General features: G+C 44.1%; 1 protein-coding gene across 1 annotated transcript in view; it reads left to right on the forward strand.

Annotated features, from left to right (window-relative positions):
• The first annotated feature begins 15 nt into the window (after positions 1-15).
• Positions 16-17,312, forward strand: part of ABCD2 (ATP binding cassette subfamily D member 2) — a 28,365-nt gene continuing 11,068 nt past the window's right edge. The window contains exons 1-6 of the mRNA XM_026677235.2: positions 16-1,457; positions 5,266-5,446; positions 7,451-7,572; positions 10,282-10,450; positions 14,018-14,112; positions 17,043-17,188. Coding sequence (XP_026533020.2) covers positions 483-1,457; positions 5,266-5,446; positions 7,451-7,572; positions 10,282-10,450; positions 14,018-14,112; positions 17,043-17,188 — 1,688 coding nt within the window. The 5' untranslated portion in view covers positions 16-482. The remainder of the gene's footprint in view (positions 1,458-5,265; positions 5,447-7,450; positions 7,573-10,281; positions 10,451-14,017; positions 14,113-17,042; positions 17,189-17,312) is intronic.

Below are 17,312 nucleotides of genomic sequence, written 5' to 3' on the forward strand. Positions count from 1 at the left end.
TCCCCAGCCGGCATCCTTTAAGAAGAGGGGAGGACTTCAACTCCCAGAATTCCTCAAGTCAGGATGCTTCCAGATGGGTGGACTTACTTCAACTCCCAGAATTCCCTAGCATGTCTGCCTGAGGAATTCTGGGAGTTGAAGTCCACCCATCTTCGCGTTGCCCAGGCCGAGTAACCCAGCTGCAAAGCAACCAGGCGGGCTAGCTGGAAAGGACCCCGGGAGCCCTCCCGGCAGAAGAGGCAGCCCGCAGCTCCGCACGGCATCCGCCGGCTGGGGCTCTTCCCACGGCCAGGCCCGCCGCGAGTCTCAAGCAAGCCGCCCAGCTCTGGAGGGAGGGGACGGGGACCGGCGACCTTGCCCGGTGCAAGGCGGGCGGCCAATGAACGGCGGAGGTGGAGCTTGGCGGCGCTCTCCCCGGAGTGGGATCTTGCAGCCGGGCCGGGTTGCTTCCCTGACGCTTCTGCGGCTCTCCGGACGGGACGATGATCCCGGCGTTGCAAAGCGTCCCCGGCCGAACTGGACGCTGGAGCCGGGCGAGCGCCGCCAAGAGAGCGGCAGCTTTGCTGGCGGCGGCTTACGGGCTGAAAATCCTCTGGCCGCTGCTTTGCAAGCGGCTGCGGAGGCGGCGGGCCGGCTCGGTGCAACGGACCGGCCGGGCGTCGGAAGATGCTGCCGAGCGAGAGGAGGAGGAGGAGGAGGAAGCGGCTGGGTCGATGCACGGCCCCGGCCCCGCTGGAAGCCGAGCCTCGCCGGCAGCCAATGCGGAATTCCTCCGCCAGCTCTTGGCGTTGCGCAAGATCTTTTTCCCGCGGCTGGTCAGCGCCGAGAGCGGCTGGCTTTGCCTTCACTCGGTGGCGCTGGTCTCGCGCACCTTCCTCTCCATCTACGTGGCCGGCCTGGACGGGCAGATCGTCAAGAGCATCGTGGAGAAGCGGCCGCGGAGCTTCGCCTGCAAGCTACTCAAGTGGCTGCTGGTCGCCATCCCGGCCACCTTCGTCAACAGCGCCATCCGTTACCTGGAGTGCAAGCTGGCCCTGGCCTGCCGCACCCGCCTGGTGGATCACGCCTACCTGACCTACTTCGACCACCAGACCTACTACAAGGTGACCAACATGGATGGCAGGCTGGCCAACCCCGACCAGTCGCTGACCGAGGACATCACGGTGTTCTCCCAGTCGGTGGCTCACCTATACTCCAACTTGACCAAGCCCATCCTGGATGTGGGGCTTACTTCCTACACGCTCATCCGGACGGCCCAAGCCAGGGGGGCCAGTCCCGTGGGACCCACGCTGCTGGCCGGCCTGGTGGTCTACAGCACGGCCAAAGTGCTGAGAGCCTGCTCCCCCAAATTCGGAAAGCTGGTGGCAGAGGAGGCCCACCGCAAGGGCTACCTACGCTACCTTCACTCGCGGATCATTGCCAACGGGGAAGAGATCGCCTTCTACAGAGGCCACAAGGTAAGAGGACAAGAAGAGGGATGGACGGAGAGAAAGAGAGGGACCTAAGGTGGTTTTTGTTGCTGCTGTTGTAGTTCTTGGTAGGTTTTTCCCTGGAACGTCTGCCGGAATGGTGCGGTGGCCCAGAGGTGGAGTTCTCACCTCACAATCGATCCTAGGTAGAGGCAGATATTTCTCTCTGTGGGCACACTGAGAGTGTATCTGCTGAACAAAACTCTGCATTGGTGACAGGAAGAGCATCCGGCCAGTAAAAACATTCTGCTAGCACCATTCAGTTGCCCAGACTCCACCCCGCAAGAGATTGTGAGGTTGTTAAACAAAGATGATGATCTGGAACATCTGCTCAGAGCAAAAAAACAACAACAACCCACTGAATTAATGGGGTATCCTAGATCTAAAGCAAGGCTCTTCAAACTTGGCAGCTTTAAGACTTGTGGACTTCAACTCCCAGAGTTCCTGAGCTAACATGACTGGAGGAGGAATTCTGGGAGTTGAAGTCCACCAGTCTTAAAGATGACAAGTTTGAAGACCTCCTAATCTAATCTTATCATCCATCCATCCATCCATCCATCCATCTATTGTTCTATCTAATCCAGGGGCAAACTTTTTGGCTCGGGGCCTCATTGACTTTTAAAATTTGACAGACGGGCCGCTACCTGGTGTCGAAATGCCTGTCCTTACAAGTCAAAATCAAATGAATGCAATCATTCAATCATTCACATCAAACCTTAATTCTGTACCAATCTTGGCGGGCGGATTAAAAAGACCAACGGGCCGGATGTGGCCCTCGGGCCGTAGTTTGCCCACCCCTGATCTAATCTATGTATCATCCATGTATCTATCTATTGATCTATCTAATCTAATCTATCATCCATCCATCTATCTATTGTTCTATCTAATCTATATATCTAATCTATCTATCATCCATATATCTCTCTCTCTCTCTCTCTCTCATCTATCTATTTATCTAATCCAAGGGTCTTCAAACTTGGCAGCTTTAAGACTTGTGGACTTCAACTCCCAGAATTCATGAGCTAATATGACTGGAGGAGGAATTCTGGGAGTTGAAGTCCCCAAGGCTTCAAGCTGTCAACTTTGAAGACCTCCTGATCTAAAGCAATGCTATCAAACTTGGCAACTTCCAAGGTGTATGTCTGTGGAGATTCTCAGTCATCCAGGTCATGGTTTTCCCAAAGATGCTTTATCAAGAGGCAACTGGACTTTCTGGTGAAATCTCAAAGAAAAACCAGAAAGTCCAGTTGCCTCTTGGAAAAGCACCTTTGGGACTTTCAGGGAGTGTGGACTTCCAACTCCCAGAATTCCCCAGCCAGCGTGTCGAAGGCCACACAACTTAAAAGTTGCCAAGTTTGAGAAACGCTGATCTAGACAGAGGTTGCCAAATTGGCTCTTCTTTCTGCTTGGTTAACAATATTGTGGGGTGTTTTTTAAAATTCCTAGTAAAGTTCTCTGGAAGAGGGCAAGAGAAGGCAATCGTAGGTTAGAATTTGTTAGATAACACACACACACACACACACACACACACACACACCAAAATGTATTTCTTTTCTTTGCAGAAATTAAATTTACTCGCAGGATGGATTTCTGTTCTGTCAGCAGTTGTAGCTATAAAGCAGCTGTGTGGACTTTTGAGTGAAGAATATACTGTAATCTGTTATCTTCCTATGGGTACCCTACTGATTATTCTTCCTCCACCCATCACTGTGATTTTGCACATTAATCTAATGTAGACTATTTAATTTATTACAGAGGCTCTTTAAATCCTCCCCCAACCAATAAAGTCAGTGGACATCCTGTATCTTTTTACTTCAAGATGAACACTTTACTGAGCTGACTGCAGTGAGAATTTCTTTTTATGCAATAATAGTAATGTCATGTGATTTTAAACAGGGATATTCTATTATTTAGAAAGCTTAAAGTATTGAAAATAAGAGGAAAACAGTAAAAATTATATCAATACTGGACATCACTAATGCAAACATGACATTATTTAACCTTATCCAATGATTGTAACATTAAAAAAAGCCACTGTGTAGCATATCAAAACAGCAGCTATCAGGAAACGAAATACTTAGTATTAAGATCTCCATCGTATTATTACGTAGTATGTATGTCTCTCTCTCTCTCTCTCTCTCTCTCTGTGTGTGTGTGTGTGTGTGTGTGTTTGTATGGTATTCAGCTTTGTTCAGGTATTTTCCCACGTCATTATAGTTGTGCTTTTAAAGTTTCTGAGATTCTGCCGAAATGTTGCTACAACTTTAAAAGCACAACTATAATGACGTGGGAAAATACCCAAACAAAGCTGAATACCATACATGTAAGTACCTGCGAAAACTTAAGAAAACATATATATATGTATATATATATGTTATGTCTCACCTGTATCCACAGGTGAGAATACAAAGTTCCAGAGTTCAAAATATTCAAACAAGAACAAAACTAGACTCAAAAGAGTTAACTGTACTGTTTTCCAGTCCTTGGCAGTCTGCCCGGAATCTGTCTGGCACAAAGCACTTTGCTCCAAGCAAAGATTGAGAGTCAGCACGCCTCCTTAAATCCCCTGGATGGGCGTGTCAATCTCTCTAATCAATGTCTGGCTTGACGCCTCCTTTCAGATTGTGATTGACGTTTCAATCTTCTCCTAGTTCTAGCGTCAAGCCAACATCCGTCAGTGTCCTCGCTAGAAACCTCTGGCTCATTTTGTGGATCAGCTGCTTGCATGAACGAAGTCGAAGGTTCTGGAGAGGATTGTCTCTCCGACAATCTCTCATCCTCCTGGCTCACAGCTGTGTCCTCTGATAATTCACACTCCACATTCACAGCAGGCTCAAAGCTTCCATCTTCAGAGGTATCAGAGTCAAAACTCCCAGCAGGGTCAATCCTTCCAGTCACAACATATATATATATATGTGTGTGTGTGTGTGTGTGTGTGTGTGTGTGTGTGTGTGTGTGTGTGTGTTTATATATGTTGATCTACATTTGAAAGTATTCCTTCCACCCCCTAAAAATAATGAGTTTATTTGCCTCTGATAAAATGCTCATTGAGACTGATGGATTTCAAATCCTTTAGGATTGTAATATGTATTGATACCTAGAATATATGAAATGTTTGGATCAGATATCGTTAACAGATAAACAGATAATCAGAGTTGGAAGGGACCTTGTAGGTCATCTAGTCCAACCCCCCCTGCTCAAGCAGGAGACCCGACACCATTTCTGAAAGATGGGAGTCCAGTCTCTTCTTGAAAGCTTCCAGTGATGAAGCTCCCACAACTTCTGAAAACGACTTCTGTCCCATGGGTTGATTGTTCTCACTGTCGCCCCCTTACCTGCACTGTGCCTCACAGCTGATTTTTGGCCAGTTTGAAGCCTTTTTTGGCCTCCCAGAGGCTTGAGGAAGGTTCTGCAGGCTTTGCAGGCCGAAAACTAGGCCTGTTTTGTCACCTTTGGTATTTTCGGAAAAACAGTGACGAAATGGGCCTAGTTTCTGGCTTGCAAAGCCTGCAGAAGCCTTCCTTAAGCCTCTGGGAGGCTGAAAAAGGCCTCAAACCAGCCAAAAATCAGCTGTGAGGCATGCACATGCGCAGTGAGGTAAGTTTGCCTGCAGCTCGCGTGCCGGCACAAGTGGCTCTGCGTGCCACCTGTGGTACACGTGCCATAGGTTCGCTATCACGGTTCTCACCATTGGTGCAACAAATCCCAAGTTCAAAAGTATGGTGTGTCTTCTTATAGATGACATTCTTGAAGCATTCAGGGGTTTGATTTGTTTTTGTTTTGTTTAAATTCACAGGTGGAAAAGAACCAACTTCAGAAAAGTTACAAAGCTTTGGAAGAGCAGATTAACGTCATTTTATCCAAGCGCTTATGGTACATCATGCTTGAGCAGTTCCTGATGAAATACGTCTGGAGTAGCAGCGGCTTGATAATGGTGGCGGTGCCCATCATCACGGCAACAGCATTTGCAGACGGCGGTAAAAACCCTTGCCTTTTTATTTTGAATTTTTGTGAAATAGGAGCCTGGGAAGAAAAGGCATAGAAGAGAAGAGATCTCTTCTAATTTATGCCATAACAGGTAGTCCTCGGCTTAAAGCATCATTGAGCCCAAAATTTCTGTTCTTGCGTGAGACACTTAAGGGAGTTTTGCCCCATTTTGCAAACTTTTTTTTGCCTCGGTTGTTAAACAAGTCACTGCAGTGGGTAACCCGATCGTTAAGTGAATCTGGCTTCCCTGTTGACTTTGCTTGTCGGAAGGTTGCAAAAGGGGATCACAGACGCAGCAATGGTCATAAGTAGGAAGCAGTTGCCGAGCATTCTGAACTTTGATCACATGACCATACTAATAATCATAATAATATTTTATTGTCATTGTACGTATATACACAGTATACACATACAATGAAATTCACATAACACCCAGAGACCAGACCCAACACACACACACACACACACACACACACACGACAATCCCCAAATACCCCTCCACTCGCCAAAATTCCTCGCCCCCTAAAAACACACAAGCTCTTGTGGTTTGCCGGCAGCAGGTATGGATGGCTGAGGTTTCAGAGAGTGAGGACTCGGATGAGGGCCCTGCGCGTGATGAAGGGATGGGGCCAGGGCCATCAGGGAGTGGAGCGCTGCCTTTGGAGATTGTGGAAGCTGGCAGCAGTGAGGAAGAGGTCCCCGAGGAGCCTGTGCCCAGTGCATGTGCACGCAGGCTGCTTGAAGGAAAGAGCAGCTGCAGCAGCACGGGCGACTGAGGAGTAAGGCTGCAAGGCAGTGGCCCCTCCCTGAGAAGATAAAAGCCAGCTGAGAAACTGCAGTTCTTTGCAGAAGGCAAAGAAATTTGATACTTGAGCCTGGTGGACATTAGGAATATCTGAGTTGGTGTTTGGACTCTTTGATTTATTGTTTAGGAATCTGTTGTTCTTGGCAGCCTTGCAAAAACTTGGCAAGGCTTTTCCTTATTGGAGCTAATTAGTTGGACGCAGCCTTTTATCTGTGAAGAAACAGGATTCGTAAATGAAACAGTAAGAGGTTGTACTGTTACCTTTGTCTTGTGTTTACTCTCTTGGAACCCGGTTTGGGTCAGAACACAAGCACCCACACAACAGACCAAGTAATACTGTCCAAGAGCTCACTGATGGTGGCCCTTAATTTCATCGTTAAGTGCAATTATAGCTCTGGGATAAAAACTGTTCAGAAAAACGTGTGGTCCGAGTTTTAATTGCTCTGTATCTTCTGCCAGAAGGCAACAGTTCACAAAGATTGTGAGCAGGATGGGAAGAGTCTTGAGAATGTTGTGCAACTTCCTCAAACAGCGAGATACGAAGATGTCATCCAGGGCTGATAGCTGAAGCCCAATGATATTCTGGGCAGTTTTAATGATTCTCTGTAGAGCTTTTTTGCCCGCTACAGAGCTGCTCCCATCCCATGCAAGAATCCCGTATGTCAGGACACTCTCAATAGTGCTGCATTAGTAGGACAGAAATAGATGCTGAGATAGATTTATTTTCCTGACCATTCTCAGGTATGGGAGTACAAGTACTTAACAACCATGGGGATAGTACAAAGGTCGTAAGTGTGAAAAACGGTCATAAGTCACTTTTTTCCATGCTGTTGTAACTTTGTCACTAAACAAACTGTTCTAAGTCGAGGATTACCTGTAGTTACTGTTCCAATAAATTTAATACTAGTATTCTGTGAATGAGTTGAGTTTTAAACCAGTGATTATAACCTGATATCTTGGTAAGAGTGGAGGGTCTTTATTGTTTATTGTAATTTGGCAGATTAATTCATGCCCCTCACCTAACTTCCCCTGTGGTATGTGAACAAGACCAGGAAGTCAAAAAAGAAATCACCAAAATAAAATATTGAAAATATTGAAAATATCGCTTCCGAATGAAGGCGAAAATACGTGTCCCAGGATAATGTTGCAGGATCCAGTTGCTTCCATTGACTGTTTGTCTCTTCGATAGATTTGGACAATGGCCAGAAACAAGCCATGGTCAGCGAACGAACGGAAACCTTCACTACCTCACGAAATTTATTAGTTTCTGGAGCAGATGCCATTGAGCGGATTATGTCTTCCTACAAAGAGGTACTCCGTTAACTTGGTCTTGATTAATAGAAAGGGTAATATATTGTAAACATCATAAGACACTCCAAACATAAAGTTTGTATCCTGGGTGACTGTGAAAATGAAAACTGAACAAAATTTAAATTATGTTGTCAATCTTCTTTTAATGACCCCATAATCCCTTGCAGGGTGGAGCCTGGGAAACTGAATGGAGCTAGCAAGAGTGTTTAGTGGCCAGATGCCCTTCCTGTCACCAGTACGGAGTTTTGTCCAGCAGATATATTCTCAGTACCCAGAGAGAGAAATATCTGCCTCTACCGAGGATCAAACTCACAGCCTCCTGATTGTGAGGCAGGCGAGAGCTTCACCTCTAGGCCACCACACACACACACAGCACACACACACACACACACACACACACACACATATACACAGATACATACACACACACACACACACACACACACACACACACACTGGCCCATTGCTATTTGTGCAGTGTGAAAATTTCCACCAATTCTTCTTTCATCTTGTACTGGATTGCATACTACATGTGTAACCTTGAGTCACAGTAGTTCATTTAGTGACTGTCCAAAGTTACAACGGCACAGAACAAAGTGACTTATGACCATTTTTCACACTTCTGGTTGCAGCGCCCCCCTCTGAAGCAGGTTGTGTGCTGAAAATCCAGATACTTGACAACCGGTTCGTAACTTATGACGGTCGCAGTGCCCCCGGGCTCTTGCGATCCTCTTTTACGACCCGACAAATAAAGTCAATGAGGCTCACGTAACGACTGTGTTATTAAGTTAACAACTGTGGCGTTTCACTTAAACAACTGTGGCAGGAAAGGTTTTAAAACGGGAGAAAACTCACAACCAACGTTTCACTTAGCAACGGAAATTTGGGCCTCCGTTGGGGTTGTAACTCGAGGACTGCCTGGATTTCGAAGGATTTGAACGTCCGCAGAAAAGTTGTAGATTGTAAAGAAGAATTGGAAAAGAATTGGGGAGGGGGGAAAAGGCTCCTTAAACTTTCCAGGCTGGTCACCAGACACTGGCTGACCTCGCTTCCTCTTTGTAAGGTCAGTTGTGCCAAAATGAGAACGCTTATTCTTCGTTTGAGATGATCTATGGGGAGCCTGATCCCTCCCTCAGAAATTGTGCTGTTTTCTGCAGAAACCCAGGCCTGGGCACTCAAGCTAGACAACAAGGTTCACTAGTCACTTATGGTGCTCTTAATTCAATTGAAGCGGGGTGCCACGGAAACGGGATTAAGTGTCCAGTGGTTCCGATGGCCGATCTCCATCGTGTTTTTCCAGGTGCATTTTGTGCAACATTTGCAAAATAACAACAAGCATGGCAAAACGTTTCTCAAATCCAGTGACATATTAGAATAAAATGACCACTCGATTAAATAGACAATATTTTCTTAACTTCCTATAGGAGCATGAAAATTCACTTTTTTACAATTGGGCCTCTCTCTCTTTCTCTCCCCCTCCCTCTCCCTCTCTCTCTTCCATTCCTTTCCATTTCATTCCATTCCATTCCATTCCATTCCAAGGAAGCTTACTACATGCCCTTTTGCCAGTCACTGTCTCTCAACCCAACCTACCTTACAGGGTTGTTCTGGTGAGAGATGGGAGCAATATGCAGGCCACCTTGAACTTCTAACAACAGGAAGAATGTTGAATGAAAGAATAGAATGGAATGGAATGGAATAAAATAGAAATTAGAATAGGAATAGAATAGTATAGAATAGAATAGAAGAATAGAATAGTATAGAATAGAAGAATAGAATAGAACAGAACAAAATAAAATAAAATAAAATAGAAATTAGAATAGAATGGAAATTAGAATGGAACAGAATGGAATGAATTTTATACAATAGAAATTAGAATAGAGTGGAATGGAATGGAATAAAATAGAAATTAGAATAGAATAGAGAATGGAATGGAATGGAATGGAATGGAATGGAATAGACTAGACTAAGAATAGAATAGAATAGAATTGAATTGAATTGAATTGAATTGAATTCTTTATTGGTCAAGGGTGATTGGAAACACAAGGACTTTGGTGCATAAGCTGTCAGTGTACATAAAAGATATAAGTGATAAATCATGATCATAAAAATGCATTCATCATAAATCATAAGATACAGCACTTAGTGAAGTAATTTCATTAGATCTTATAGCTCAAGAATTTGTTGCTGCCGTTTATATGATTGGAGAGAAGTGCTGAAGATTATTTGTCTGCAAGCAGAATTTATTGCCATCTGAGGCAAGCAATCACTTCTAATCGAAGGGGAATTACATTTCCTATGCGTTTCTTGCTTTTCCTATAGCCAATTAAACTCTACTTTTCTTTGTAAAGTCAGAGTTCAACTGCTACATTTCTGCAGCAAAAGAAAGTGCATGAATAATTTCAAATTAATATTCTGCCCCAGAACCTGTCTGAATATTTTAATACCAATTCAGCCATCTAACTAATGGAAATATTGTACCGTATATTACTTTAATTGGAAACTTGGATTTCATGATCTTCTCTTGTGAACAAAAAAGTATTTGATGATGTATCAAGATGGGATTCAGAGATCTGCTTCAAAAATCAGATTACAAAACGCAAATTCAACACAAGCCTTTGCAATAATGAACAACGCATTTCTTTCAGCGCTCAATTCACACCACTTATCACTATGGCTTTAAAATTGTGATCGTTTGTTGTTTTGCAGGTGGCAGAATTAGCCGGCTACACTGCCCGTGTTTACAACATGTTTTCAGTCTTCGATGAAGTAAAGAGAGGCATTTACAAAATGTCAGAGCTTACTCCGGAACGGGAAAGCAACAACAAGAAAAGGAATAAAGCCAAAACATGCATTAATGGTCTCTTAGAAATAAAAGGTAATCGATACATTTCTGTTCCTTGATTTCTTTTTAATATTTTGCATCTGGGTAGAATTCAATGCGGAAATGGTGGGACAGCTTTCTATCATCTCTTCTTAAATATGGATGTTCTTTTTACTAGCTTTGTGCTACTTTTATGATTTATTAAGGGACAATCTATAAGTTCTCTGTCATTGGACAGTGGATCCAACAGGAAAGGAACTAATTAATGCTACCACTTCTAGCCAGTAAAATTGGCAAAGTTGACAGTTCTTTAAAATAAAAAGTTCATTAGCCTAGAGTGCCTTTGTCCAAAATAGCCAGAAGATATCCGAGCCAGAAAGGTAGATTAGTATTTATTTATGTACTGTCTTAGCAAGGAGAGGCCCTCATAAATACAAGCAAGGGACCCTTAAAAGGGTAAAGAATATACTATTCTATACAATTCAAACATCTATAGAGATTCTCAGTCATCCAGGTCATGCTTTTTCAGGAGGCAACTGGACTTTAGTTTTTCTCTTTGAAGATGTTTCTCTTCTCATCCAAGAAGCTTCTTCAGCTCTGACTGGACAGTGGGGAATGGAAGGATTTCTATTCCTTGCAGACAGCTGGTCATTTGCCTCCTTTTTCGAGGGTAGTTGAGGCCACTTGGAGGTTTATCTGTGTCTTCAGGGTCACCTGAGTAGTGCAAATGGTTCCTGTAGCCTGCAATTTTTCCAGCTGCCTACAAGGAATATCCATCCCTTCCATTCCCCACTGAAAGTCCAATTGCCTCCTGAAAAAGCACCTTTGGGATACAATTCAAACATACTGTATATTTTGGAACATGTTCTTTCAAAGGTTAGCATCATTTGACTCGTTGCTGATGGCTATTATATGAAAATTCATGAAATGTAATATTCTTAGGAGGATCTGCATGAAGTGTAGATCATAGCATGAAATGTAATATTCTTAGCATGATCTTGTTAATGCCTAATTGCATATTTATCAGATGTGTTTTTTTACATTATAATGAGGCATAATGAGTAAAGAGCAATTGAATGGGCTTTAATGCAGCATTAAAGCTTTGAACTCAGCCAATGGGCTGATTTCAGTATATGTGAGAGAGAGAGAGCAGCTGCCAGATTAATTTTGTGAAACATTGAACAGGGTAGGGTAAAAGGTCTTTTTAATCCAATACCATTAGAATAAATGAATAAATAAATAAGTGAAAGGCTAAAACATATCAAAAATGACTGCAGGAATAGGGTATGTCTAATTTAATGAAAAGAAGGACAAGGGGTGAGATGATATCTGTCTTCCAATATTTGAGGGGCTGCCCCAAAGAAGAGGGAGTCAAACTATTCTCCAAAGCACCTGAGGGCAGGAGAAGAAGCAATAAAGATGGAAACTAATCAAGGAGAGAAGCAACTTTAGAACTAAGGAGAAATTTCCTGACAGTTAGAACAATGAAATCAGTGGAACAACTTTCCTCCAGAGGTTGTGAATGCTCAAACACTGGAAGTTTTTAAAAAGATGTTGGATAACCATTTGTCTGGAGTGGTGTAGGGTTTCCTGCCTAGGCAGGGGGTTGGACTAGAAGACCTCCAAGGTCCCTTCCAGCTCTGTTATTCTGTTAATACTTAACAAAGCATACTATTACCATTGGTATAACGTTTTATTTCAGCTAAGGCCCATGCTACATCTGCCAACATTTTAAAAATAGCCCCACTGTGCTTGAATGCTATCTACCTGCCTTTAATACAGTCTCTGGGTTTTGAGGGTATGGGGATGAAGTCAATATACACTTTTAAATGAAAAATCAAAAGAAAGAGACTGTTTGGATGATTCAAATAAACATCCACGCAGACTTTCCCTTACCTAGTGGATATATCAACCTGCAGCTACCATCCATTTGAATGCACGATGACCATTTAAAAGCATAATGATCGATGGCAGATAGCAATTTGCAGGATCATCAATATGCTTCGTGCCAAGGTACTTTCAGGGCAAGAGGAAGGATGAGGAGCAAGAATGAAATGACAAAAAAATAAAAATAAAACCACGGTGCTGTTGTGAAGCAAATTCAGCCCTCTTTTGTACAACTCAACATTTCTATTCCTAAGCCAAGCAGTTGTTGAGTGTGTTGTGCCCCATGTGCATGGGTTGTGAGTTATGCATGGCTGGTTGAGGAATTCTGGGAGTTGAAGTCCATATGTCTTGAAAGTTGCCAAGATTAGAAACCCTGTCCTAGGGTGATATCAAGGGTGGAGTAGTTGGGCTTTGGAAATCATGAGATAGATAGGTAGATAGATAGATGGATGGATGGATGGATGGATGGATAGATAGATAGATAGATGGATAGATGGATGAAGGGAGGGAGGAAGGAAGGGAGGGAGGGAGGGAAAGAGAGAGGGGGGGAGGGAGGGACAGAGAGAGAGATAGAGGAGGAGGAGAGAAAGATGTATGTGGGAGCATGAATTCAGCCTAGTCTCTGCTGTTTTAAAGAAGCCTTGTCTTTTCCTAGGTTTATACCACTGGCTTTTGAAGTCCTACATGATGCTAGGAAAAGATTTGGCTGCTTGAAAAAGTTCTAGAAGGGCCTATGTTTGGACTGGCTATCTATTACTTCAGAATATATTTGCTTATATTCTGAAGCAAATTCTTAAAACTGAATCTGGAGTATTTTGTAGACTTATCAAGAATCAAGGGACGTGATGGCTCAATGGCAAAGATGCTGAGCTTGTTGATCAGAAAGGTCGGCATTTCGAATCCCCAGCGCCGTGTAATGGAGTGAGCTCTTGTTACTTGTCCCAGCTTTCTGCCAACCTAGCAGCTTTGAAAGCATGTAAAAAAATGCAAGTAGAAAAATAGGGACCACCTTTGGTGGGAAGGTAACAGCATTCCATGCGCCTTCGAAGGCGTTTAGTCATGCTGGCCACATGACCACGGAGATGTCTTCGGACAGCGCTGGCTCTTTGGCTTTGTAACGGAGATGAGCACCGCCCCCTAGAGTCAGGAACGACTAGCACGTATATGTGAGGAGAACCTTTACCTTTATCTATCAAGAATCTATTCTTTAAGTGTTGAATAAAACATGACACAAATATAACAGATTTGTAGTGATTATTACTTATCCTGGTCTGTTGGTCTATGATTGGTGGAAGTGGCTCTCTCACCTCACAATTCGGAGGCTGTGAGTTCTATCCCAGGTAGCAGCAGATATTTCTCTGGGTGCAGTGAATTATATTGTCTGCTGTGAACACGGCATAGAAGTCCAGAAGAGCATCCAGCCAGTAAACTCAGCTCCATTCAGTCCCCCCGATTCCACCCCAATGCAAGAGATTACAAGGTCATTAAAAGAAAAAAAAATGCTCGGTTTACAATGGAGACTGGTGCAAGTTCTTAACATAACCGAAGACTAAGAATCTTTTCCCTAATCCCATCTAGAATTTAGGATGGCATTTTCATGTGAAACTAACCTGGTAACGAAGGTCTGTTTGCCAAAAAAGCCTTTCACAAACCAATAATTTTCTGTCTGTGCCTGCGTGTCTGCTTGCTCTATTAACATACCTTGTGCTTTTTGTCTTTTTTTTTTACTTATAGGAAAAGTAATAGATATTGATCATGGGATTATCTGTGAAAATGTCCCTATAATTACCCCCAATGGAGATGTGGTGGTTTCCAAGCTAAACTTCAAAGTAAGATGCTATGCAGGAATCTTCTGATTGTTGTCATCACAGTTAGCACAAAACGAGCGCAGAGTTCATGTCCCATATGTTAAATACTTGGACAAGCATATGGAAAATGGGGAGATCAAGCAAGGTAGGCACAGCAGCTGGACGGCAGAGGCAGAAATGTGTGCAGGTAGTCCTCAAGTTACGACCCCCCAACATTTAGGTTGCTAAAGGAAACATGTTAAGTGAGCTTTGCCCCATTTTACGGCTTCTCTTGCCACGGTTGTTAAGTGAATCGTTGCCTTTGTTAAATGAGTAAGTGTGATGAGGCGGAGTGTAACACAAACGTAACAAAATCCAAATGTCCTTTAATGCCTCCAACTTGGCCCCACTGTTCAATAATTCCCAGTTGGAGATGAAACGTACTCAAAAATAGTCTTCAAAAGAAAGTAATACAGTCCGAACTTAATGAGAAGATAGAGGTGAAATAAAAAACCAAACAAACTACAATGAAGGAATTTCCACAACAGACCAGGATAAGTAATTACCAACTTCAAGGAGATAACAAGGCACAGTCTGTTGGAAGGACGCCAACTAAGATAACTTCAGCCCAAAATAAAACACGCTTTGCTTCTGGCAACGCTGTGTTTTAACCATCTCTCTTATATACTATTCTCCCCAGCTGCAACCAATGAGGGGGTTCATGGCCACTTCCTCTCTCATAAGCCAAGTTGTTTCCTTCTCCATTCCTCCTTGTGAGTCCTAGGATGCAGAGGGGAGGGGCTTGGTTCTTTCTCTGAGTGCCCAGCTGGCCTCTGCCCTTCCCCAGCCTCCTCCGGAGCCACACCTCCACTCCCGGTCGGCTGTTCCTCCTGTCCCTCAGAGTCTGACTCTAACAAGGGCATGACAGTAAGAGAGTTGTTAAGTGAATCTGGGTTTCCCCATTGACTTTGCTTGTCAGAAGGTCGCCAAAGGGGATCGATCGCATGACCCCGGGACACTGAGATCATCATAAATACGAGTCAAGTTTCCAAGCATCTGGATTTTGATCACGTGACTACGGGAATGCCTCAATGCCATTTAAGCTAAGAAGCGTAGCTGCTTCTTTAAAAGTATCCAGAATTGAGCTTTGTCATTACAACAGTGTAATATTTTGGGATGTAGTTGTAATGACCCGGGCCATGCCACAAAGGCAACACAGTCAGATAATCAGTAGGAGTCCCTTTATTACCTCCAACTTTGCCCCCAATGTCCAGGTTACCTTCTGGCTGGAGAAAAACTCTCCCAGGAACAGCCTTTAACTGTAGAAAATTCAGTCCAAAACAAGGTACACACAAACTGTAACTTAAATCCAAACAAACCAAACTGAAGTAATTAGCTTGAAAGGACAGGAGAAGGAATTTCAGACTTGAAAGCACAGCAAACTCACAAAGTTGGGAAGACAGATAAGCCACGACAATACAAGATAAAGTCACGTTTGCTCCCAACAGCTTGCTGCATGCAGCTTCCTCTTTTATATGCTGTGTTCCCAGCTGCAGCTAATGAAGGGAATCAGGGCCCTTTCCTCCCCCATAAGCCACGCAACCCACGTTGCTCCCTTTTCCGTTCCTCCCTGCATGCCCAAGGATGAAGAGGGGGTGGGCTTGGGTCTTCCTCTGAACTCCCTCTCCCTTGTTCTACCTCTTCCTGGCTCTGCCCAGCTGGACTTTGCCCTTCCTCAGTTTCTTCCACAGCCAACTGAGCCATACTCCCACTCCCTGTCAGCTGTTCAGCTTCCTCCTCCGAGTCAGATTCCAACAGGAGCATGACAGTAGTTTTCCCTGCCTTTACACGGAGACAGCCATTCCTATTCTTTTAAAAATAAACGGATTTGTTTGTAAGTAAAGTAGGAAGCAGTAACAAGATGCAGACTGTAACGCACAGTCCTGCATCATAAATTTATGTTTCAACGGGCAAGAATAGCTTGGAGGTTGATATTTATGTATAAGCTGATATCCATAATGGATGTCAAAGTAGAATTGGGTACCATGAGAGATACAAACGATGTATCGTGAAACGGTGTTTTGTGAAAGCTACTTTTGGAGATAATTTGTTGCTTTGGTGCACTTCAGTTGTGCTTGGATTTCTTAACACAAGATCCAGACTGGGAACAGGGACACAAAACTAACTGGATCTTAGGGGTGAATCTAAGTCACTGAACCAGCTTGTTCGGGGAGTATGTGTGGATGGTGTCAATCATCATCATGAAAAGGAGCCCAGGTGGAGCAGTGGTGAGAATGCAGTATTGCAGGCTGACTCTGCCCACTGCCAGGAGTTTGATCCTGACCAGCTCAAGGTCGACTCAGCCTTCCATCCTTCCAAGGTCAAATGATGACCCAGATTGTTGGGGGCAAAAGGTTGACTCTGTAAACCGCTTAGAGAGGGGCTGTAAAGCACTATGAAGCAGTATATAAGTCTAAGTGCTGTTGCCCTTCCTTCCTTCCTTCCTTCCTTCCTTCCTTCCTTCCTTCCTTCCTTCCTTCCTTCCTTCCTTCCTTCCTTCCTTCCTTCCTTCCTTCCTTCCTCCTTCTTTCCTTCCTTCCTTCTTTCCTTCCTTCCTTCTTTCCTTCCTTCCTTCCTCCCTCCGTCTTTCCCTCCCTCCCTTTATTCCCTTTCTCATTCTCCTTCCTCATGCGCAATGGTGAGAATGCATTATTGCAGGCTGACTCTGCCCTCAGCCAGGAGTTCGATCCTGACCGGCTCAAGGTTGACTCAGCCTTCCGTCCTTCTGAGGTTGGTAAAATGAGGACTCGGATTGCTGGGGGCAAGAGGCTGACTCTGTAAACCGCTTAGAGAGTCCTATAAAGCACTATGAAGTGGTATATAAGTCTAAGTGCTGTTGCTGTTGCTATCAAAAGCCAGGTGAAAATAACATCTCTCTCCAAAGTGATTGTGTCTCTCACTCCACTTTGCAGGTTGAGGAAGGCATGCATCTCCTAATTGCCGGCCCCAATGGCTGTGGGAAGAGCTCTCTGTTTAGGATTTTAAGTGGTTTGTGGCCCGTCTACGAAGGGGTTCTTTACAAACCACCTCCTCATCATATGTTCTACATTCCACAAAGGTTTGGATTTTTTTTTTTCTTACAAAACAGGGTCATAATAAGGGGTCTATGGCAGGGGTGTGATTCAACCGTTGTAACAACCGGTTTGGTGAGCGCGCACGCTTTGCTACTTTGCTTCGTGCGT

This window comes from Notechis scutatus, chromosome 6 (assembly GCF_049901735.1).
Source record: "Notechis scutatus isolate UNSWTSFEM ecotype Mainland chromosome 6, rNotScu1.2, whole genome shotgun sequence".
In the NCBI taxonomy this organism is placed as follows: domain Eukaryota; kingdom Metazoa; phylum Chordata; class Lepidosauria; order Squamata; family Elapidae; genus Notechis; species Notechis scutatus.